At 37.9% G+C, this 26,125-nt stretch overlaps 1 protein-coding gene across 1 annotated transcript in view; it reads right to left on the bottom strand.

The window, feature by feature from the left end:
- ppargc1b (peroxisome proliferator-activated receptor gamma, coactivator 1 beta) overlaps positions 1 to 26,125 on the bottom strand; it is a 100,126-nt gene that overhangs the window by 35,403 nt on the left and 38,598 nt on the right. The window contains exon 2 of the mRNA XM_032554759.1: positions 429 to 614. Coding sequence (XP_032410650.1) covers positions 429 to 614 — 186 coding nt within the window. The remainder of the gene's footprint in view (positions 1 to 428; positions 615 to 26,125) is intronic.

Here is a 26,125-nt window from a genome sequence, read left to right as displayed (position 1 = left end):
TGGAGAAATTGAACAATTTGTAAACATAATGACTATTGAGGAAAAAATCTGCAGATCATCTGGTAAACAGAAACATAATGGAAAATTTGACCTCACTGTTTTCATACAGAAACAAAGTCTGTGTTTGTGACAGACAAAGATACAAAAAAAATCTGCACTGTTGTACGACTGATATTTATTGACTGACACTGCAACAGCACACATTAGGTATATGTCACTGTCCCTTAACTATTAACAATAAAATAAACCAAATATTTCATTGTTAACAGAGCAAAATGAAATTGTGCTATTATAAAAGCATTCTACACATCTATGCTGATGTGCATTCTATGCTAGAATGCACATCAGCATGCATTCTAGTTGAGTCATCTGCAGTCCATGACTCAACTGCAGATTACATGAACTTCACTTCGGTGGTAAAAGCTCACCTCAAAGAGCTCATCTGCCGTACTGTAGTGGATGGAGGCTGGTGACACATCCGCTGGATGATCAGTGCACCACTGCAGCTCACTGAGGCAGTTGACGCTGTCAAAGTCACTGGTGTCCAGCTGGGAGAGGTCGATGTCAGGGAAGTCTGTGTCCAAGCGGTCCGAACACACCTCCTCCTCCCCATACTAAAGATGGAAACAAAGAGAGAAAGTTCACATCAGTACTGAAATTCACACACAATTCCCAGGCGTTTGGGTCTTCTGAGACACAACAGAGTCGTCCCCCCCCCCACACAAAAAACCAAGTCACTCTCTGAAACATGAACCCAGAATAAATCTGGAGCTGCTGATCACAGCTGGATAGATCTCCTGTGAGATATGAACAAATATGAACCTTTGCAGTTTTGTGTCAAAACAAAGAAATTTATATCCCCCCCTGCAACTCTTTGAAACATGCTACCAAGCATGAAAATAACCCTGCTCCACCTTTGATACATGCTGCTGCAGTTGGTGTTTTTTGTGAAGAGTCACATTGTTAGAACTAGAGGTTTAGCTAGTTCCCTTTCTAAAATATGCATGCAGGCGAAGCACAGCAAGGCACTTTGGATAAAAGCCCCCATCATGTGGCCAATACTGTATATTATTACCCTGTTCACTGTCTGAGTCAGAAGGAGCTCTCATCAACAGCTCTTCATCTTTCAACAGCCACTCATTAGAGATAATGAGACTTCCACGTTTAGAGGTTCAACACAGAAACCGACAGAGGCAGTCAGAAAACGCGACACAGGCATCGACAGTTACCGTAGAGGTTGCATTATGCATTTATTCTGCAAAATCCCCCTGTGGCTCAGAGCAAAGTTACCCAAGAGGTCCTAAGGTGATTAGTTTTCTTTTGTCGGCTGAGGGGATGTTTATCTGTGAAGCAGACTGCATTGTTTCTGTATTTGTTTTTCAGATTGTGAATCTTCCTCTTGTTCCTGTGTTTGATTTATTTTGTAAAATCTGACCAAGTATTGTAAACTTTGTACAGGGATTTGCTTTATGTTCTTAAGACATTTTGAACCGTAAACTGCTGAAAATGAATGGCCAGCAGAGACAAGGACGAAAGAGTAAGAAGGCAAGAAAAGTCTTGGTTTAAAGTGTAAAATTATACATTTGTGGCATCGCCACATTCATATTTTGTTTGTATTTTAATAAACTCAAATGCTCATGAAAACCATTAAGACCATTTGAAGTTAACAATGTGGGTCCTATTAGGATTCTTGAAAGTTGCAATGACCTTAAAAGCCTCTCATGAATTGATGAAACCTCTTAGAAAGAACTCTTCAATCTTCATCAATTAAGAATTCAAACAACTTGCTATACAATTTTACTGGAGTAAGTTTAAAGGGTCTACTAGAGAATTTCTGAAAGCTCCAATGACCCTTGAAGGCCTCTTAAATCACATGAGCCAACTGTTCTAGACATCTGGATCCTCCTAACAAACCCCTTCTTTAGCCCTATAACTTAAGAAGCCCCGAAACTCCTTAAAAACATATTAAACACCTCTACATGACATAAAAAAACCTCAAGAACTTTCACAAATAATTGTTTTCTGAAACATTTTAAGAGGCTCTTCAAGAAAACCTGCCAACTAAACTCAAGCTTTGAAAGCTCAAGAACTCCTTGGACATCTCCATTTGTATCAATGATAGTCTCAATGACCCTGGAAGCTGTCTCAGGTCACATTTACTCCCGAGGAAGAACTAAAACTCCTACATTTGGCCAATAAGCACTTTTGCACAAAACTGTTTCCTGAAAAGATCTTTATGACGCAACTGAAACATGATCCCATGTTTCACTACAGTACCATTTGCTGAAAGGTATCCCTTTTTAGATACCCTGAGGAACCCCTAAAGTTCTAAACTGTACTGTTGTTACACCCATAGCATCCACACATCTTAAAAAAGAAAGCAGGTTAGACCCCAGACACTATTATAACACTTGGAAAGAATCATAAAATCTCACATCTTCTAAAAAACATCACCTCATGGCATCAATTGCTCCATTAGAGCCGTTATTATGCAATTTGACTTGTGTGTGCATTTAACTTTAAAGCCTGGGGAGAAAAATGGATTGCATCAACCTTCTTAAAAACATGTTTGATAATGGCGAGCATACATTTTACAGAAAATTCTGAGGCTTTGGAAGTTGTTTTTCCAACTTCCAAAGGTTGTGGTTCTCAAATTACAAGTGCTTAAAAACTTGAGATTCTTCTAAAACCATATGCAAACTTGTGGCAAACCCAAACAAACTACGTCATCTATAAAACTATGATAAATGAAGCTAAAACAGCCACATGTTCTGCAGTGAACAGATGTTGGTCTCAGATGGGAAACTTTTTGCCACGTCACCATGAGAACAGCCTAAAAGACAAGCAGGAAGTGTGTACGTGACTTGCTGTGACGGAAATCAACTGCAGACTCCTGGGGAAGGAGGATGCAGGAGGAGATTTTAGGTGAAGAACTGGGAAAGAGAGAAAGGAACGTTAGAGGCGGGAACATTGACGTAAACAACGTAGTTCAACCCGTTTTTCACGATCGCAATGACTCAGCTAAATTTATTTACATCCTGAACATGTAACTGCACATCTGAGAGCAACTAGAGCTCAACGATCTATTGTAAGTTTTAAGGGGGAAGTATGCTTTGTTTCCGGAATTCAAAACGCCCACAGAAAAAAAATGTTTCTTGTCAGTTCTCTCTGTGGTGAGCAAACAGGGCTGATGAGTTAATCTGCTGCTTAAATAAAACTTTTGCTACCTAAAGTACAAATAATCTTTGTTTTTTATATCCCCTGTATTTCTGTAGAACCATCAAATAAAATTTAAGCAAAGAGTTGCACTTTACAGTTTGAAATAAATGCATACAGTGCAACGTCATGCAACAAAACATCTTTTTGTTTTACAAATATTAATTTTACAAATAAAACAAGCCTGAGCATTCAAAGTGCCAAATAGGAGATTAAAGTGAAAACAAGAAAAAGTTCTGTCAAGAACGTAAAAGGAAAAAATGGATCAGATTTCACTTAAACATAACACAGAACTTAGAAATCACTTGAATCTATTGAGTGTAAGTTTGTGACACTTAAACATAATTCATTTGGATATATCAACAGCTCAGTTTGATTAATTGAAAAAGCTGATTGTGAATTAAATTAAGCAAATGTATGCAAATTATGTTGATTGCTTGTCCTGGTTGAGCTTAAATGTGGTTGAAAATGTCATCAGAGAAGACAAACACATTGATGCAACATTTTCATCCATTCAATCATCACAGATTTCATTAAAAAACAGCCATTGTGTTTATCTATAATGCACAAACAGAGCACCGGCAAAAATCAACAACCACAACAAATTTATAACAAATTACCATTAGGCCATCATAATTAATTGTCTTTTCTTCTGCAAAGTGGTGTTTGATTATCAGGTTTTTCGCTTTTTTTTCTCACTCGCTGCAGCATCATTACTTTGTTTTTACCACCGTATTTAAAATTCCTTGATGCTTAGAGGTTTATGATTACTTTTGCAAACCAATTTAAGGGGCACTTTAAATACTGTTGCTGTTTATAATTAACATAAATCATATTACCCCATAATGGGTTATTTTCTCACTAATATATTTCACAATTTCAAGCTGTGTTTTTTTCCTTTCTCTGCACACAGTAAAATGCACACATAGACAAAACAACCTTCCCAGTTCTCATGAACAAGCAAACCACATTTGGTCAGTTTCAGTTTTTTTTTCTCTATCTTAATTATCACGTTGTAAAAATATTTGCTGTGCATAGAGCTTTAAAATCTGCCTTTGAGTTACTTATCGTGCTGCTTTGCAGGGTGGGTGAGTGTATTATGTGTTTATTTAGGTCAAGGAATGGATAATGCAGCTGATATCATTTATGGTTTCATAAATTAGAGGGAGTAGAGTCGCAGTAAACCACAGAAGACTTGATCAAAGCGTGGACTGGATGAAAAAGAGGTACAGAAGGAGGGAGAGAGGAAAATGAGAAAATAAAGCTGGGAAAAATGATACCGGACACTTGAAAGGTAAGAAAAAGGGAATCCAGGTGCAGGAATGAAGACAAAGAGGGAGAGAGAAAAAGAAACATTTAGGTCAAAGGAGAAAAAAGATGGTCGCTGGGGATAAGGGAAGAAGAAAAGCGAGGAAGAAGGAAAGGATGTCCTCTATAAGACCCTCCTGCTGCTTCCTTTCTTTCTAGTTGCTGATGCAGGTGTGTTTTCACCTTGCTGTATTTGTATGTTAGTTAGCATGCAGCTCACACACAAAAGTCACATGGTTTCCACTCTTCCCCTCAACCACTTGTTTGCTGCTCGGCTCATATTTCGTATTTTGTTTGCTATTTTGCTTTCCCCTGCATATCTTCCATGTTTTCTAATCTGCCCTTAAGTGTCTTTTTTATTCCTTTTTTGCCTTGTGACTCTGTAGTCATCAATCCCACACCATGTTCAACTTTCTTTCCTACTTACACAAGCCTTCTTCAATGACCTTCCTCTCTGTTCTCCATCTTTCCCTCATCCCTCCATTTCAGTCTTTTCTCCTTATAAACTCAAAGAACTGGCTGATTGATTCCTTTGTTTCCACTCAGCTGCTGGACCTCTTTCATCATCCCTTTATATCTCCCCTCTTCTGTCCATTACAACTAGTCAATCAATAAAAACATCCTTGGGCATGGGACACACATCCACAAGCACACAGATGCATAGAGTGAATGTTTAACCTGAAAACAGGAATAAATGTCATGTTTTGTTATAGGAGACCGATTCACATACCAAAGCAGAGGTTCTCTGCCTTATATTGGTAATGCTCCGCTCTCCTGTATCCTGTTCTCTATCACACACACTCACAGACATAAGCACTGCAATGTCACTGATTAATATATGTTAACAAGTGCACACTATATGCCAGAAACACTAAAACCTCCTGAACATTTTTCAAAATTTGCAAGATTACAACAATAAAACTCAATATATTTTAAGGCGATTTAATGTGATAAACACACAATAATGTCTTTCTGTGAAGTATTAAGATTTTTCACAAACAAAAATCTCATGAAGTTGCTTGATAAATTTCTGCCACTTTCTTTGGTGATAGGAACCATAAAGCCCGCCACTATTTCTTGTCTTCCTGCCATAGCAGTGGTTTCCATGCATTTTTTTTTTTTTTTTAGGTACACCTGGGTCAACCCCCCCGCCGAACCAAAACTTTATAGAACCACCGTCCACTACAATTGCAGCTATATTGTGAAGTTTTATATAAGGGTATCTGAATAAAGAAGAATGAAAATGCACAACAGATTACTCAGGTCTTTGATGCGTCCTTTATCCCAATGAAATCAGTAAAAAATTATGGTTATGATATGAAAAAATGTAAAGAGAGACAGTAGAACTACTTGAAGAATAATGTCTAGAACACGTGACGCTTATTCTTATGTCTTTACTGCTGCAGAAGTAGGCTAAATGTGGCCGACAGTTGTGGCTGCAGCATGTTTGCCATGCTGTGTGCTATAGAGTTCTGATGAAGCCGCTGACAACTTCACATCATGACTCACAGGCACCAGGAGGAAGAATCAGAGGACTGAGCAGTTATTCCTCTGCATGCAGCTCTTCTTTCATTTTTCCATCTGGGTTGATTGTGGAAGATCTCTAAAGTTCACCATGATTAAGAGCAAAGGCTTTTAAGGAGGTGGAAACTCCTAAAGTGTCTTTTTAAATATTTATGTTACCTTATTTTAATGTTACGAAAGGACAGATTATACACTGTTGAGATTCTTACCAAACTTGTTCAGCAAGTTTGCGAGATATTTATCTCAATCTCATCTCAATTACACACCTCTGAAAAACATAAAGCATTCTTTGTATCTAAGCTGAGTGTTTGTTTTTTCATTCCATTATCTTATCCCGTTGACATTTACAAAAAAATAAGAAAACTCCTTTTAGGACGATTCTGTGCTGCCATTGGCATCTAAAATTGTGAAGTTAAATGCATGGAAGCATTGTTACTGAAGCCCAAAAGCTTTGAACATTGGCAAGTGAAATTTTAAGTAATCAATTTCACTTTTTAAAAAGTACAACAAAAATATGGTTTCACAAAACATGCTGGATGTGAAGTCAAAGCTCTATTTGTGTTTTAATGTATGTAATGTGTCACAAAATATTGTGTCACAAAATGTGTTCAACTGGGAAGCAAATCTAGCAAACTATCATGTAGATCAATAAAGACTCAATGCAGACTTTGAACAAGATAAATCTTTTTACTGAAAAACACCACTGTTAAGTCAGCAGTTGAATTAGACAGTGGGATCCTCAGAAATGAAAACATCAGTCAGAGTGTCTCTGTCAATATCGCTAAATCTACCAAAAGCTTAAATGAGGCATTAGAACTGGTAGATTAGGCCAATTAGTATGAAATCAATATGTAATAAAGACTTCATATTAGTTACAAAAAGGGCATTCATTGATAATCCCAGTAAATTTGGAGATAGTTTCAAGGACTTTAAAGCATTTATATGCCTCAAATGCTTGATTCTTGTAGCAATGCTTGTCCATGTTTTGTGAACTCACTTTCCACTTTATTAGATACACTTGTGGATTGATGTTAACACAGTGTATGAATCAATCTGAAAGGAGCAACTCAATGCACTTAAGCAGTAAAGATGATTTGTTAAAGTTTAAACCAAGCATCAAAACGAGGAAGGAAAGGAGACATATGTGACTTTGAATGTGGGATGGTTGTTGGTGCCAGGCTTGAGTATTTAAGAAACTACTGATCTACTGGGATTTCACACACATCCATCTCTCCAAACCAGGTATCACTCATGTCAGCTAAGAGCAGGAAACTGAAACCTGAATTTACACAAGAGCTTAACAAACAGCAACGTAGTGGAAAAACATGACCTAGTCTGATGAGCCAAAATTTCAGCTGAAAAATTCAGTTGGTAGGATCATAATTTTGTGCAAACATCATGGAAGCAGACCCATCCATTCTAGTTTTAATGGTTCAGGCTGGTAGTGGGAAATTATTTGGGGAATATGTTCTTTGTTCACTTTTGGGCCTTTTAGGAGCCACTTTCAAAAGCACAGCCTACCTGACTATTCTTGCTGATCGTATCCAACCCTTTATGGGCACAAAGATCTCATCTTCTAGTGGCTACACCCAGCAGAAAAATGTACCATTTTAAAAAGCTAAAATCATCTCAAAATGATTGGACTGTAATTGAATGGCCATTCAACAGAGCACTATAGTGATGTGGTGAAACGGGAGAGTCAGGTCCTGGATGTGCTGTGGAAAAATGCAGAGTAACAGCAATTATGTCATGTCAATATGCAGCAAAATCTCAGAGGCATGTTTTGAACATCTTATTGAATCTATGCCACAAAGAATTTAGGCAGTTTTCAAGAGAAAAAGGGGATCCAACCCCGTAACAGCAAGGGGTACTAAATAAAGTAACGATTGAGTGCTTGCTCCAACACAACCGCTTTGAGCCAAAATTGACAACACAGTGCGTTAAAAAGCAATTGAACTCTGCTTGATTTGTGCATCATTTTGACGGCTCAATATTGCTAGAGGCAGAAAAATGAAACTAGGTGAAAACAATCAATGGCTGCTTGGCTCCCAATTAAACATACAAACATTTCTATAGCTTAAAAAAACCCAGATATAAAATATCTTTAGAATATCATTTTTAGAGCTGTGGAACCCTTAATAATATCATCTATATAGCATAATAGCTACACTGGCAGAATTGAGTGTAAGGAGAAAAAATCAAGTGCAGTGACTTCGTCTTGTGGTTAATCTGTGCCTTAGTAACAACGCAGAGGACCTACTGGCCCATTCAGTTGTAAAAAGCCTGCTGGGATGATCGCACATTAGACCCTCCTATTAATAGAAAGCTTCCACATGGGAAAGCTATATGGAGTAAAATGAACAAATGGATGTGGGAAAACCAGGCAGAATCTGTGCTGATGCCCTCGCATATGGATGTACATAATTGAAAACTGATCTTCTATAAACATACATCAATGCAGGGGTCATACTTGAAGTTGCAACTTCCTCTGTGAGTTTTGACCATGGTACTGGGCATTAAGTGGACGTGTTTCCATGTTTGAATGAGCAATAGATGCAAGTGCAGCTCAAATGGTCTCATTAGGGGAAAACCTTTTCAGATAACCAACTTTTGCACAGGTTTGGAAACCAAAAGTGAGTTTAGGTAACATAACCTTTTATTAAATTTTTCACAAGAGAGTAACAGAACCAACAATTCTTGCAGAAACATTCCATAGACTCAGAATACAAGGGTAATCTGCAGGGCTGTATTTGTGTAAGCACATTTTATTGTTTAATTTATGACAGCCACAGTCTGATGTATCCAGGTGTTCGACTGTTTAAAATAAACCATTGAGCTGCAACAGAGCTGTAATAATGATGTGACACTTTATTGATCCACAAAAAAAAATCAAAGCCCTGGCTGTTGCTTTCCTGGCAGCTAGGCAGCGGGGGCTATTGTAATGTTACGTAAGGTCAGTCACAAGCCCAGTCATGTGACATTGGTCTGGACTGTCCAAACTTCCCTTTAGGAACAAACTGAGGCACAGGCATGCTTGTTCAGAAGCAACACCATACAAGGCCTCACTCCCTCAACTCTGTAGTGCAGCTCTAAGGGTGGTGGAAGTAAAAAAAAAAAAAAAAACTTTAAGTCTTAATTAAAAGTGCAAATCAGTTTCTCAGGTAATGCTACCACCTTGAAAACACCTACTGAACAATCTAGCAATCCAGAAAGTTTAGGATTGCAAAAAATTGACTAAAATGAGTGTATTGATGAAAGAAATGCACTCAATAGTACATTTTAGTTTGAGAGTTTCATGGTTCATTATCCCAATTGAATTTAGAGATTACCTTAACTTCTGAATAACAAATTTCATTGGATCAAAACAAAATTGGAGGAAAACAATGTTAATCTCCAAAGCAAACAACTTTCTCGTTACTGTTTGCTTAAGTGGAAAAGTGGTTTCTCACCTTCTGAGTTTATGTTTTCCATAAATATGTGAAATATCCAAGAGGCAAAACAAACCAAAGTGGCTTTCCAAACCAAATGTGAAAGTATAGTTTAGTTGTGCTCGTACAATTTGCTTTCAAACTTCATGTTACATCTACACCTGAGTCTCCATTAGTCAAGGGGCGAGATGTCCCAACTGGTTTAGAGATATTTGAAACTTCAAGACAGCACAGAAGTAGAAAGGCCTGTTCAATGCCAGTTGGGATAGACCCAACTCCAGCAGGACAATTTAACAATTTGAATACATGTAAGCACAGATTTGGCTGATCAAAGAATAAAGACTAAGGTCAGCTTAATTTTCCTACTCTGAGTATTAACATTTAATTAGGAATTTTAAATAATCTAAACAGTTGCCACACCCTGCCTCACAGAGATGCCATAATATAAAAAATGGAGAGGGGAAGGAATATGTGAAGGTTAAGTGACAAGAGCACAGACCATATAGCTGAAGGATGGTTATGAGGGGAGCTGGAAGGAGAATCGTAATCACCTTCAAGCCTCGAACATTGAAGAGACATGGAAGATATAAGGCAGAGCGCCAAGCTGGGGACTCCGCTAAGTGTGCCACTCCTTTAAGTCCCACTTTCTTGTAGGTCACTTTGACAGGGAGTGGATAATAAATGACAATTCAGAAAGTTACAGTCAAAGATTGAGGGTACTGAGCAACATAAAATCCTTTCGTTTTATTAAATTTGGAATATCTGGAGCCGTCTGTATCCGTCATTTCTGCGGCATTTCCAAGCCACAATCCAAAGATATTCCCTTTTTAATTGTGAAGCTTGTAACTTTGGCATATCAAGTTCTAACCCTAGAAAATTTCTACTGTGACCTCCTGCATCGCTTTATCCTTTAACAAATAAAGCTTAAGTTTTACAAGGGGGACTATGGGATTGTGAATAAATTACTAACAGCTAATGGGGAGGGAATGCTGAACAATTTATACTTCAAAACTCAATTTCCCTTTACACAGCCAATACGAAGGAGATGTGCTTAATTAAAGTGAATAAAAAGGATGCCCCCGTCCATCCATCGTCCCCCTTGCTGTTTAATAAGGGCCACAAAAAGCCAATTATGTGCCGTTTGATTATTGAGGCACAAAGTCCGACAATAAAATCTCACCAGGGATACAGAAAGAAGCTAAATCAGGGTACAGATCAATGCACATCATTATCTTGTAGCTTTTAATCTCTTTTTTTCTTTGGAAAGCGTAACATAGTATTTAAATGCTTCTTTAGCTTCAGCTTTTACATTTACAGGTTTAACGTCAATTAATGGCAAATGCAAATGGCCAGAATGTTTAAATAGCTACTCTAATACTCATTTGCAATTTCCATCAGTTTAGGTACTACTGTTCCAATAATTGCACTTAAAATTAATGACACCCAATGGTGCCGTTATCTTTGTGTTCTCTTTATGTTATTATTCCCTTCTGTGAGTTGCTCTTTTCTCTGTCAACTCAGTCTTCTCAACACCCAGCTTGTGAAGGCAGATGGTTGCTACTACTGAGCGTACTTCTGCTGGAGGTTACTTCCTGTTGACAGGGAATCCTCTCTACTGTAGCCTCATGCTATACTTTTCTAATTAACATTACATTATGTAATGAATTTGACTGTTAAGCTGATGACTGGATTGCATTGAAAATGATTAAAATTAATTTTATATAACTAAACATAAATTAGGCTTGTTTATCTTGTACAGTGGTTTGAGATTGCATTTGTTGTGAAATATCAAATTAACATAATTTAATTTCTGAAGAAAACATGTAATAGTCAGTGTGTAGTGTAAGTTTTTCCAGTAAGACTTGGGAGATGAGTTGTAAAGAAAGATCTACCACTTAACATTGTGATTTACTGTTTTTCTCTGCCTGTTGATGGGGTTATACAAAACTGTATTGACAGGAATGTTTGACAGTTTAAAAATGTAACAGTGTCTCTATAAATAGGACTCAAAATGGGATTGAAGAAACTTAATGGCATCTGCATAGCTAAAGTCTAATGGGCAATATCAGTGTTTAAAGAGCTAGGTAGGGATTTTTTTGTTTTTATCAAACATCACTTGTCAGGATTGTTGATGTCCAATAATTTTTTTTTTTTTCACAATGAATACCCAACTTGCAAATAGCTATGAGAAAAATGTATTTAGAAGAAAGTATCTAATTTCAGTTTTTTACAAATGCACAATTAGTAAAGTGTTGCACAATAAATCAGAAAATTTTCATTATTGCATTATTAAAGAGGAACTGCTTGGACCGCAAAAGATGTTTAGCTTATTATTTAGGAACCATGCAGGCTCTCCATACCTGCAATATATTTGGTGACACTATTTGTTTAATGCAACATAGATATTTTCTGGAGATAAAGAGGCCATATTGTGGTAAGGTCATTAAGAAAATACTAGACAGGAGCAACTTTTGCAACAAAACCTTGTTGACGTGAATATATGTATTTACAATTGAATAAACTACTCACAATGAATTAATACAGTTCATTGATTTATTAATTGCAAGTCATATTGTTATCGCAACAAGCTCTTTGCGGCTCTTAATGCCATTTCTAAATGAACGGTTTATAGTTGGTTGGTTTGAGATTGTTTGACATTTATAGCCAGTGATGCAACAATCACATTTGGGCAGTAATGGATATCAGAGGATTTTTCTTGATTGCTGACCGTGGTCAGCAGGTCAAACATTTCAAAAGCAGAATTACCCAGACTGATAAATCAAAACTGAAAATGACTAGTTCATTCATGAACTGTGTCTTGAGTTTAATAAAACTCTGATCTATCAAAACATAAAGGAAGAGCAGAAATTGGTATCAAATGCTAAATGTTTGAATGATGTCTTCTTGTAGAACTAAACCTTCTCAACCTTTAACTGAACATCCTGTTCACATCAAAAGAACAATTAATGCAATGACAATAAAGCTAAAAAATGTTAACATGCGTTTCAGACAAAAAGGCCATCTCTCTGATGTTGTGACATGTCAATATCTCTATTACTTCAGGAGATACTATTCAAGTTGGAATAAAAGAGGAACAGGACAGGAGAATTAAATTAAATAAAGGGAGACACTGACCAGAATGTTAATATATCTTTGATAAGCTAATGGTTCACGCAGACACTAACAAACAGATCGAGTCCACTGTGTCTGTGCCTCTATATTTAGCTGTTATCCTGGTCTCATGACCAGTTCTTCCACTGGCTGCCAATGAGCTGAGGAACAGTGCCAGACACCGCTGACCCTCACACACATGCACACACACCTTAAAGCTTGATGATGCAAGTGAACAGGGATTATTGTGGGATCAATAAAGTCTAATCGGACAAGCTCTGGTGGTAACCGCCGGCGTGGCTGAGTGCGTGAGTGTGTGCGTGGCCTCGACCTCGCACAACGCTGCGACCACATGCCACATTAAGTGATTTACTTGAATGAGAGCCTCTTTCTGTCACATGTGCACATAAAGCAGCTATAATGAATGGATGAAAGGCTAAATTGGCAGCTAGTGTTGCTTATTACATGCCTGAGCAGCGGTCAGAGCATGCGCTTGAAAGAGAGACAGCTTGGAGAAGCAGACAGCTACATTGCAAGTTTTGTAACTAGAAGCATGAAAACGTCTTTTTAAGTTCATTTCCTTGTATTTAGAATACAGTGTGGAGGTGACCAGTTAGTGAGTTACATGATTGCGGTTTGTTTTTGTGTGTTAAAACTGTGATAACTGCAAGCGAAATGTAAGTATGATGCTCCTGAAAACAGCATTTTAACTGCTGGCTATTGTTCTCTTGGGTGCATTTATGTGATAATGTTCTAGTGGTTTGATGCAACAGAGCATATCTCTGTGTGCAGACATTCTAAGAGACTCCCAGTTCTTACCACCTAAAGCAAGATCATAACGTTTCATTGTACTGCAACTGTGATCAGTTGCAGTCCTGATCATAGTACTGCAACTTTAAAGCTACATGAAAGCTACATTGAAGCTTTAAAGATTTATTAAATATTTTAACATTTCAGTTATGATCAGAAAGGCTGAATGAAACATAATCATTCAGCCTTTCTGATCTGTAAACATATCAGACAGAAGTGCTGTCAGAGCATTTATCTGTGTTGATGTTGCTACTGAATGAAGTAGGCTCAGTTAATATATTCAGTATCTGTCAGGTGTTTACACTGAAAGTAGAAGGGACATTTGTACACATTCCTGTGGTTTATCCAGGTTGCAAGAGAAAGTTATATTTTCAGGAGATAACAGGAAGAGTCTAATGTATGACTAAAACTCACAATTATTAGTGACATGCTAACACTGTACGTAGAAAAATGGATGCCAAATATCTAAGACACATTTCCACTAAATTCTGCTTCATTTCAATCTAATGGCATCAATCTGCATTTAATTTCATTGAGTTAATAGTAAACAAAATCATGCTTGATTAAATTCTGGGTTCTTCTTTAGCTGTATGGAGGTTTAACTGACTCAATCAAAGAAGTGGCAATACAGGGAAAGATTCCATCCATTGCAAGTGAACCGGTTTATAACATCCATCCATCCATTTCCAGGGTTTTTTAGGAGGTGCTGTGAGGCAGGTGTACCATGGATAAAGCTATACACAGAAACAGACTAATAACCATTCTCATAAACTCACTGGAAGCAGCAATTTAGTGTAGCTAATGAACCTAAAAAAAACAAGCATGGGTTTTGGACTGTGGTAGGAAGTCTGAGTTCCCACAGAGAACCCAGGAATGAACACAGAAAGCATTCTTGTTCATATTTCAGATCATCACTGAGTAATTACTCAGCTCTGTCCAGATGGTTTGATGTTAATCACATCTAGTATCATAAATCTGCTTGAACATATACAGCATTCCTGCTATGATCATGGTGTGATTTCAAAGCGCTACAGTTCAGTTTAATAACCAGCTGTTCGTAAATAACGTTGGAAACTTTGTTTGTTTTGTTGTTTTGTTTTTTTCTTCAAATCAAAGTTATTCGAGTTCAAACTCCACAGGGTTTAATGTATACTGTACTGATGAATTGCACCAACTTAAATAAAAATGTTTGGTCCTAAGATTAACTGGTATTTTATTTGCTTTCTGGAGCTGATGGTACTATGACTGTGAACATTTACCTTTCTCATTACTGGCAGATTTGAAAAATTGGGAACAAGCCAGCAGGAGAGCAGGAGTGAAAAAAAGTCCCTAATAGATGATGAGGGTTAAGATGTAGGGAAGTACTCAACCTCAGTCACTTGCATTTTGACTCAAAGTCAAAAACCCAAATTTCTCCATGTGGATTTACTTTCATCTCTGTTTCACAAAAACGCACATGATCAAACACTCCCTTCCTCTGTCATCTTTTATCTCAGGAACAAATTTTCTTTCACTTCCTTGGTGTAGCTGTCTCACACACACACACACACCCTCACGCATACAGAGTTTCTGAACTCAATGATCTGAGTCAATACCACAAATGATATTGAGTGCTGCTGATGCCACTTCCAGTCTCACCTGAAAGAAATGCTCAAAGAGTTCAATCTAATGCTCATTTTCTCTCTCCTGAATTCGATGGGCAATCCATCTCTTCCCATAAAGGATGAAACCCTTAAAGGGATGTACTAAAAAGGGGAAGTGTGATAAAAACCTTTTGGAGCAAGAAAAGTACGTCAGCATCCACAGAGAAGTCTTGCTTTTTAACACTTCTCATTTCAGTCCATTTGATGAAAAAGTACATATTTGTAAAAATCATGGCTTTTTTTGCGTGTTCAAACATAAGGTTTCCCAGAAGAGAAAAGGATCCTGCTAAAATGTCCTCACAGCATCATCAATTTACATTCATATAGATAATTAATTATTAATTGTGATGTTCTAAAATTGGAAAAAAGGAAAAAATACTTTCCACAGAGTCGCTTCTCAACTCTGCGTGTCTAAGGTTACTGACGACAGGGAATCAAGGCTGTCTGCTTGCCTTTCTTCCTGCTGGCAGATCCGTTACACTGATCTCACCTCCAGCCAACCTTTGCCACTCTGCAACCTAATCTGGCTTTATTCCTCCCCCCTTTCACCATCTCCCACTCCCCCATAGGGTGACGGAGTTATCGTGGCAAAATCTGGAGCAGTCCTGGTGCATCCTGAATTAAGAGGCTGGCCGGATGGAAATAAACTCAGAGCGACAAACAGTCTTTATTCAGCTTGAGAGGCGCATTAAAACATAGGCAGGGTGTGGTGTATTTATTTCTGTTGTTGAAAATGTTTTTCTTTTCCATCCAGCACATGTGGCACGATAGCAGCTGTTCTTTCAGTTTTTGATTGAGCCTCGTCCCCATCAACATCACTTCATCACTACGCTAAGCACTTGCTTACTGTCAGATTAGCACTGACAGCTAATAACATCAGTCTGACACACTGGTCGATGATAAGTCAACAGCCAATCAAGCGTGAGAGAAGTGGAAGGCAAGAGTTCTGATTGGACGAAAAGGGAAAACATGGAGCAGAGTACATAAAGGAAATAGAAAAATCCACTAAAATAAAGGGAATCAACATCAAAACATTCTGTATTAACTTCCATGACAATTAAATTGTAGTGAAATGTTTAAACATGAAAGACTGTTTTCCAGTTTTTCAAAGAACCACTAAGCACAATTAAGTTGCACAGTGAGAAAAAAGTCTTTGGTGTGGGTGTTGTTACTGAATGAAAAAAAAATCTAATTTAACTATTTTATATAATGGAAGGAGTTATTTAGAAGGAAAATGTGCATTCTATCTCCTGGAAATAAATATCTGTAGTTCACTGAGGGTCCAAGAGAGCAACACTTTCAGCAGATAACAATAAGGCTAAATCAAGTAAAGTTGTTTCATTCCATCCTTTTGAGCTTTTAACCTCTTAGAGGAATCTGTAGATCTTAAAGATTAATGAAAAGCTAAAGCAAAGACCTAGATGTTATTGGCTCTTACAGTTTATGTAATGATAAGTAAGGTAATTGCTTACATGAGATTCTTAAATCAATATTGTAGTGTCAACTCCTATACAGTTTTCCATTGAAATAATAGATAAGCATTGTTTTTCATTGGTTGGTATCTAACTCCTGTGACATGAAGTGCCTTCTGCTCCTATTATAAATAATTAACAAATGGTCACAGTATTAAATCTGGCAAAATACACTTGGAGTGATTATTTCATCCTATATCACAGTTTCTAAGGAGTCAAAATTCTAATCTGTGCATCTCTAGTTATGATCCTCAAAAAACTACTGATCTAGCTGAGACTAAAGTTAATTATTCATAAAGATTTAAAAATATAGGCTCCATATTGAACCCTGCTTTTAGTCAATATTGTAAAGATCTACACAAGGTCTCAAAGAACAGTTTGGAGGGTGGAGAGCTGCCATCTTGACCCACAGGTTGAGGGCCAACCCAGTAATGGGATCGAAGAGGGAAAAGCCGATTCAAAGCTCAGAAATAAGAGCGTTGGTGGCAGCTAAGTCGACATGGTGGCCCTGCCAGCCAGGTTCATGCAGGGCACAAGCTTCAGTGTGATAGGAGAATGGTGAAGGAAAAAAAAGGAAAAATGTTGGGGCGTTGAAAGGAAATAAGAAAAGAAAAACTGAGAATAGAAGCTCGGGGGTTCAAGAGAATTGGTTTGGAGTGACTGACCCTCGAGCCGAAAAAGACAGAGGACACGAGATGTAGGCGAACAGCCAAGTGTTGATACAAAAATGGATTTTTTAAAAATTGAATAGTAAAGATTCTGTTTGGATCACATTTGAACCCTTTGTATTCTGTTTTACACTGTTGTGTCAGCGCCTTCCAACAAATAAAAGCTCTTTGTCTCCAAATTCCTTCGCCAGCTTGCTTAGTTGTAGTTTGATGAATTTGCAGCTGAACTGGTTTCAACTTAAGGTGCCCCAGTCTCAGATATCCTGCTATACCAGTATCTAATTCCAGAGCAGTTGGAACCAGCTTTCAGCTCCACCAGAACCCCTAAACTTACTTTTTCATTATATCAAAGTTTATTTTGTAGGGATGTTCATTTCAGATTTAATCCATGAATTCACAGCCACACATGTGCCTTTTATTTTACTGTTATCACAGGTGAGCCTGCAAGATATTTTGAGGTTTAAACATCTGATGCAGCATTGCAGTAATAATACAAAAAAACAACAACATTCCTTCTGAGTCTTTTCAAATTATGATGTCAAATATTACTTTAGAGGCTAAATTATGGACACTAAACTTTAAAACACTCAGCTTTATCCGGACACAGGTCAGCAACAATTGCTGCAGGGCAATCATCTAATTCACCCAAACAATTGTGGTGAGTTAACTAAAAGAAACGGTCCAAACTGCCTATTCTGTTCCTGAAAGCCACTTCCTTTTATCATTGGTGACAAATCAAATTGGGAGCCAATAAACCTGAAAGCGGCAGTTGTTCTTTTTGTTTTTTTTTCTTTTTCCTCTGTTTTTCTCCAGGTTGTAGAGTTTGAGGAATCCATCACCTTGAGATCCGTGAATCTGATGGTATCCCAAACCACTCCAGAGGCAAAAAATGCTGGGTTTGATCTGGGATAATAACTGAATTGAAATAACAGCAGCAAGTTCAGGCAATGCAAAGTCTAACAGAGCATCATTTTCACTCTGAATCCCTCTTTCAAAACCACTTTTATCTACCCGTCTGTGTGCAGTAATGCATGTCTTGTCACCCACTCTCATGTTCTGTCGATCTCTCCATTGGATTTAAAAAAGCAATGCCATCCACTGTCCCTCACATGTTGACAGAACACACATGCATGTTTCAACACAAGAGGAACAGAGGTCAAACCAACAGATTTCTCACAATAAGTTACTCATTAAATTTAGTCTTGTTACTAATTTGTCTTCATTTACTTCCTCCTCTGAGCTCCTCTGAGGCCTGAACATTGTTACCAATAGGAACAGATTCTGGATTGGCCTAAATATCATGGGATGGACGTGTAAAAATTCAATTAACAACAAATAACATAACAAATCAAATGAAATAAGGGGCTAATAGATGAAATTAAGTGAAAATGAGAAATAATGCAAGGAAAATGTAAAAATATGTTTAAATCATAAAAAAAGGAGAAAAATAAATGAAAGCTCAAAGAAAAATAAAATTTTCCACTAATATCACAAACTGTCACTTGGGGTGACAAATCTATAATTAACCCAAATTCAACAACCTTTAACTATAAAGGCTATGTCCATCATTCTTGTTGTCTATGCATCCAATAAACTCTTCCTTTGGCTGGGAATCAGGAAGTTTTTAAAGCTTTTAAGAGGATTGAGCAGAGCTGATATTGCATTAGGTGGGGTCAACTATTTACAGCAACATACTGACAGTGTGCAAGTTTTTGTTAATTATTCTGCAATTCTGTCAGCAGAAATAAAGAGCCATGTTGCAAATTCAATTTAGGTATCCAAGGTATCCAGGCAGATCAATTAAAATAGAACTAAACTGTGCAAATTTAATTTAAAAGTTTTCTATGAAAATTGAAGGCATCCTTTGGCCCTAATGCAGCCTGCTTATGATTCTCTTCCCGCATCTCCTTCGCCATCCTGACTCTAGACTAGCGACACTGTCTGCTGACGCCGTGTTTTCCATCTGCTGCCGACAAAGGACGTTGCTGCATACGTTTTCTGCTTATTCTGACTGAGGAGCAGCTAAGGCAGCATGTAACGTCAGACGAACGGAGAGAGAGGGTGGGGAATGCAAGGAGGAGGAAGAAGAGGGGGCAGCCGGAACAGAGAAAGGACACCGAAGGGAAATGCGATCCTGCAGTCTGAAATATGATATCACGGAGTAGCGATGAAGCTTCATCAATTATCAAGAGTCCAATCAGATAATGCCACAGCATGCAGAGTGACCTGAACATTCTCAGCATTTTTGGGAACTTTTAGTTGCAAACTGTAATCCTGAAAAAGGTGGGAAACATGATTCAGCACTTTAAAGTCAGATCCAGACCTAAACAGGTAACAGGTGGCGTTCCTGCGTGGAAGGAAGAATACTGTAAAGTTAATGAGGCATGATGTTGTAATATCATTAAAGTCTGAACTGAGATGCACTGAGTTTGCAGCAATAACAGTTAAGTGCTAAAAACGGTAATAGATTTGTTTTTACAAGTGTGTAAAATGTTGAAATCCTTACTAAACAGCAGGATTCTCACACTTAAAAAAAATTCTACAAATGATACCCAACTCTTTAAGCAGACAAGCAAACCAATCAGTCGATCAGTGAGTCAATTAATCTCCTAGACAAACCACAGTCACGGAGCAAACTCTACCAAGCAACTGTCTTTCTGTGCAAAAGCATTTTCATCCTGCAGCCTGAACAGAAGCATAAACCTGATGAAAACCTGAGTGCACGCAGCTAATTACACAGCCAATCACATCCTATTTGCTCCGCCACGAAAACATAAACAAACTTGTGGCTTGCTTCACGGATGCGTGTGCATAAGACAGAAAGACAAATAGCAGCTGATTGTGTTTTATCTGCTGGCTGCAGCCCACTGATTATTGGTACGTTGCTGCACTTTGAAGACTAACGACCAGACCAAACTGACTTCTCATGGTAAGGTGACGGTCAGATGTATTAACAGACACACACACACACACACACACATGCACACGCATAAAGAGTCAATTTTACATAATCATGCTTATATCTAATAAATTACCAGCAAACTGTGGTCATTTTTATTTTTCCAAATTGGTTTAGTTAAAACAACTTTGCAAAATATAAAAAGCAAAACTATTTACATATTATTTCATAAGCAGAGAAACAACTGGTTTTAATCAAACCATAACCATTTCCAGAAAATGTTTTCTATTTCAAGTACATTTTTCAGTTCAACCTTTGTTTTACCTGAACAACTAACTGCGATAAACATCAGCCATAAAAGAAAATAAATACCCTGCAGTTTTCTTGATAGTGGTAGTGGTTTTAAATCCAGCAAAGGTATATGATGTGATTAGGTGAGGTATATGATTATGCACCAAAGCGTATCTTATTGATGTGTTTACAGACTGGAAAATAGTGGGAATTCCTAAATACCATGTATCTGTGAATATAAAATCAAGACAAAATTGGCCCATTTAAATCAGTAATTGATGGATTGGTGTGAGTTATGAAAAGAGGCAGGTTTTATTGAAATGTTCAGCTTTTCTGCTTCCCATGACACTCATAGATTCCATATAATTTTGAGAAGCCTATAAATCTATGAAAACACATTATCAGGAATTACATTATCTGTGAGTAAATTGGACACTTTTCTTTTCAGCTCCACCAGTAAGTGTCTCCCCTACACCATCCTGGATGTCCCTATCAGTGCCTAACAGAGGAAAAAAAAAGCTTATCACAGCTTGGAAACACAAACCAACACACATCGGTGGTTTCTCATGGACGAGATAGCTGGGAAATGTGCAGGTAGGCACAACTCAGCATGTGAGCTGTGAGGTCAGAGGGTTTGAAGAGAATAGGTGGGAAAAGAAAAGAAAGGTGGCAGAGCACAAAACGATAAAAAAACTGATGATGAAGAACCTAAATTAAGTGTGATGTCTGTGTGGTCTTTGCAGCTAGCAAAAGAAATCCAGCCAAGGATAAAAGTGTTCTGGTTATCATGGTTATAAAAATTATTTTAAAAAGCTGACATTAATGCAGCTGTACCCCATCCCCACCTGAAAGGCTACTGGAAAGATACAATTGAATTCATCAGCTCAACCGGTGCCTGCATTTTTACCTAATTAAGAATAAGAAATGTTATAGAAAACATTACTATGCACTACAAAATCTTACCAAGTATTTTTTACGATTGATGAAAAAGTACTCGTTACTGGCAGATTATTTCCCCTACAACAAGATATTTTTTCATGTTATAAGTGAAATAATCTGCCACTAGGGGTGGGAATTTAATGTATTGTCTATAATTTATTCATTTTTTCTGATAAATTACTTATCATTATAATAACTTTTATTATTGCAACAAAAAATTCAAATTAATGATGTTTGAAACCCCCCAAATTGACTTCACTAAAAGCATCAACAAATAGCAATAACTTTGAAAATAAAGTTACGGTGTGTAGGCTAGTGATACTAATTGCACTTTTTAACACGACTGGTGTCTTAAAGAAGCGTATTACAAATGGAAATATTTTGTTAAGACCATTAATTGTGCTTGTGGGGTTATAATATGGTCATGCAGTTACCTATAAAAGCTGTAATAAATACTTCCTATCATCACTTTTATAGTTGTCACAACAGTACCACAAAATATAATGATAAAACTTTAATTCCATATCGCCCACCCCTTTTTCAGCAATATTAAATAATTATGGACTTAAACCAAACGCCTATAACTTGCTGAAAAGTTACTTGTAAGTTAGTTTATCTCAAGTGTATTACGATATTTGCTCTAGAAAAGTGCTACCCATTGTAATTTTACTTATCTCATCTTCGTATATCTCACTAATAATTACCAACTGTTGTGAAACACCCTCTCCTCTTATTCATGGCTGCTAGTTAACTCTGAAGGAAGTTGCCACAAACGCATTGAAAATATCCACTCACATGTACGACATGCTAGAGGGGATACCCTATCTATCGCCCCGTCGGTGTCCTTTACAAAAAGACAATGACAGCAGGTGTCTACTGTTACAGCAGGCTGCATAATGACACACCTGTTCCGACACATACAGATACTACTCTGCAGGTGGTGCCGCCTTGTCGTGAGGTCGAGGTAAATTCAGGGTTTCATTCGTTTCCTGTCCTTGGACCACAGTCTGCACTCAGTTCTTGCATGTGTGGTTCAGGTACTGTATCTGGGCAGATTAAGCAATGAAACCAAATGGACTGGACACACACAGACACACTCAGACTGATTTATGGTCTTTTTGTAGTGCAGTGGCTCTATTAGCGAGAACAGCAGCGAGTTTCATTAGTGAAGACCCCAACGAAGGAAGGGAGCTAAGCTGAAAGAAATAAGAAATGAATGAGGTCATGTTATGAGAAAAAGGAGAGAATGAGGTGATAAAATTAAAGGACACAGAGAATGAACGAGGAGAAGCAGGTAAAAAGTAATGGACCAGACCTGGGTCACCTGATCGAATGCCTCATCTAGCAGATGCATCACGACTTTCTCTATGCGTGTGTGTGTGCGCATTTGTGTGTGCACCCCATCTTGTCTCATTCTCATTCAACGCTCGGTGTGTCTGCAAACTTACCCTCCTATCCTAACCCCTCCCTGTCACTCTTTATTTCTTCATCCCTTCCCTCCTCTATTCCATCCCTTCATTACATATTTAAGAAATCGCTTCCCTTTTTTTCCTTGCCTCTTAAAAGCATTGCATCATTTCTGTGCTCTTTAACCCTTGCTCATGCACCCTCTTTCTGTCAGTCTTTCAGTCCCCAGTTTTAATCCACCCATCTCCATCCCTGCAGAAAACAGGGGTGAAACTGTAGATCATGGCACACCCGTTTTCCCCTCTTCCACCACTCCTTCTTCTTCCCTTCATCCTTCCTGCACCCATTCAGTCACGACTCCATAATTGCGCAAAGACATCAACCGACAGGGCAGAAAAACAGCCAGGGAGGTACAAAGAATTATAGAAAGAAACAAACATAGCAATGTAAGCAAATCTAAGCTGTTGCCTTGTCCTTTATGTGGATTTATGTTTATTTCAAAAGCTGATTTTCCAGCTTGGCATAACACTACACAAAAAATAACCTCAAATAACAGATGACATGTTGGTATATGTGATGGATTACCTTTTCTTCAATCCTAACAAGCTGGTTTCTTTTCTACGCAGCAAAAAACAAATAAGAAAATCTGAAAGATTAATGAACTAAACTTTAGTCTTTTTTTGCTACAAACTGACACAATGAACTGTAAAAGTTTCAAAAGACGTTCCAACTTACATTAAGAGATTTTTTTTTTTTTAATTTCTACTAAAGTTACTTTACTGCTGATTTAGAGGCAACATTATTGTGGAATTAGTGGTAGGCTGTACTATGTTGAACAATGTTGTATGACTTCCTATATGAAAATGAAATATTTGAAATGCTTAAGGTATCTCAGTGATATTATTCTAAGAAAAGCTCCTTTATGGGTTGCTGTAACTGCTTAGCTCCCAGAGCAGATAGTGGCTTTTTAGATTTGAATGTCTGGAAGATCACTTGTAAGGCATTATAGTGAAGAAAGTGATCCAACATTTATTTATGTCGTTAAAATAAGAGAAAACTGAGCTTGATCTCGTTACCGATTCTGTTCAGAGCATTTATGGACAGAATTTCAAGACTAAAGGTGTTGAGGGATCCATTATGGTGATCTCAGGATTGCATCTCTGCTTTTTACAGATAATGTGGTCATTTTGGCTTCATTAGATTGGGATCTCCTGGGATTGCCTTAGGATTCTCCCAGAGAAGCTGGCTCAAGTGACTGGGGAAGTCTGGGTCTCATTGCCTAAAGCTTAAGTATGTAACTTTTCCAAAATGTTTTTTTGTTTTTTTTCGATATTTGCTAAAACTGTCCCCAGGCTGCAATGTGGTGACAATATGGTATAGTGATCTGTGAAAAGATCAATCTCCTACACTTCCTCCCTGGGCTACCATTGCCATCTGAAGAAATGCACCGCTCTGCTCAAAAACAACCAATCAGAGACAAGATGAAGTTCTTTCAATCATGCTTGTGTTTGTGCTGCTAAATGTGCTAATGGCAGAGAAGCAACGGAACATGCCAGGAAAACCTGTTTATCTATTTATTTGCCTTAGCATTTTTAGAAAACTATAGTGTGGTGAACCAGCTGTAGCGTATTAGAGCCCAAAGGGGAGTGTGTGAGCGGCAGATACATGAGGTTGATTGACAGTGCTAAGACCCACCTCCTGGCTCTTATTGGTTATTGATGCAAGAGCATTGTATTTCTGTATATAACTGGGGGAAGGCAGGACCTCATTATTTTTTGAACAAATATGTAAAAAATATATGAATAAATATTTTTTATAAAAGTTAATACTGTACTGGATAACCAGAAGACAATGGATGGATGAAATGGCAAACCACAAGTGACAATAAAACATTAAACAAGTGTAATTATATCATATATTTTAGTTTCACATTGTTGTGGAAATACTTTGGTATTTTTATGGTTATCATATTGTGAGAATCTCATTTTGGCCTAAGCCTAGAGGATGTATATAACAGAGACATATGTGAATGTGTGTGTATACATACAAAGTAAAATGCCAAAACAGGATAAAGGGGGAAATTTTACTGTGATTATGGTGTGGACCATTTATGCTTTTGAACTTTAGATGGCGAGTGATAATACCTATTTGAAAGGTCATTTTGCAGCAAATAAAAGAAATGAAATTCAGAAGAGAAACAAAGCGAAGCTTCTAAACAAGGTCTGACAAGTATTCATTACCAAACATCTATACCAAACAGAGCAGCAGTGACACAGAGACAGAAAAAGGAGAATTTCTTCTCCTTTCATTGATGCCTCATTTTAATTAATTTGGTTGCACTTTGCTGATAGCTCTGAAACACAACACCTTAGCAACATCACATGTTCGCTGTTGGCTGTTTTTAGCCTTCAGTGCTCCATTTCAGCTCCTGATGGACAGGTCTTGCAGGGTGATTTAGGACCAACAATTTAGCTCACAATTCCCCCTGAAGCGCACAGCAGAAAAGCCTAACAATCAGTGCTGCTCCTTTCTTAATCGGTCTCTCAGAGGATCTCCCCTCTGTTAGCCTCTCTTCCTTTTCATCTAAATAAGGAAGTTGTTTTGCTGCTATAGTCATCATCGGTCTTTCTTTCTTTCCGTCTCTTCTCCTCGGGGAGAGTGAGAGTCGCAGACAGACTTCTGAAAAAAATCCCTTTGACAAACACTTTCCTGCTCAAATCATTGCCGCTTTTTCATGACAGTCACACGGGGGTGAAAAGGTAAGAGAAGGTAGTGAGCTGCTTTGATACCGGAGAATTACTAGATCACAGTTCGTGGCAAACAGGTCATCACTCGTCTAAATCCGCATCATTCCATCTCGTCTTCAAAACAACCAGCCAGACTGTGTGTGTATAAACGTGGGAGGGTGTCTGGTGATAAGTGTTACTGTACACAACATGTCTCCTTCCTCCAATCTTTAATAAGGGGGTGGATTTTGTTTTAGCAGAGGAGAGATGGGTGGAGATCTGACCTTTACATGAGACTGTCGGGGGTCTCTATGTGTGTGAGAGTGTGTTCAGGTGACAAACAGCCCAACCAAGCAGCCTTCTCTCGCTTTTCCAGGGCTGAAAATATTTTAGGCTCGCAAACATAAGCATGCATACCAAAGAGGTGGCTGTGGACTCTCACACTCACTCACGCAGAAAAAACTAGGCCTCAGGGCTGCAATGCTTGTCTCCCATTGACTCCTCTTTGTTTTCATGTAACAGCCGGCCTGTTTAATATCAGAAAGGTCACCCGTTCGATCCCAAACAGCCGACACATAGTCAAGCAAATTTAAAGCTCTCCTCCAGTTGATCACAAAATAGAGACATAAACAGGTTTTAAATTGCAATGTGAATCTACGTATTTATAAGCGATGATGTTATTT

This window comes from Xiphophorus hellerii, chromosome 23, assembly GCF_003331165.1.
Source record: "Xiphophorus hellerii strain 12219 chromosome 23, Xiphophorus_hellerii-4.1, whole genome shotgun sequence".
Taxonomy (NCBI): Eukaryota; Metazoa; Chordata; class Actinopteri; order Cyprinodontiformes; family Poeciliidae; genus Xiphophorus; species Xiphophorus hellerii.
Note: the sequence above shows the minus strand (reverse complement) of the source record. Positions and strands in the feature narration are given on the sequence as shown.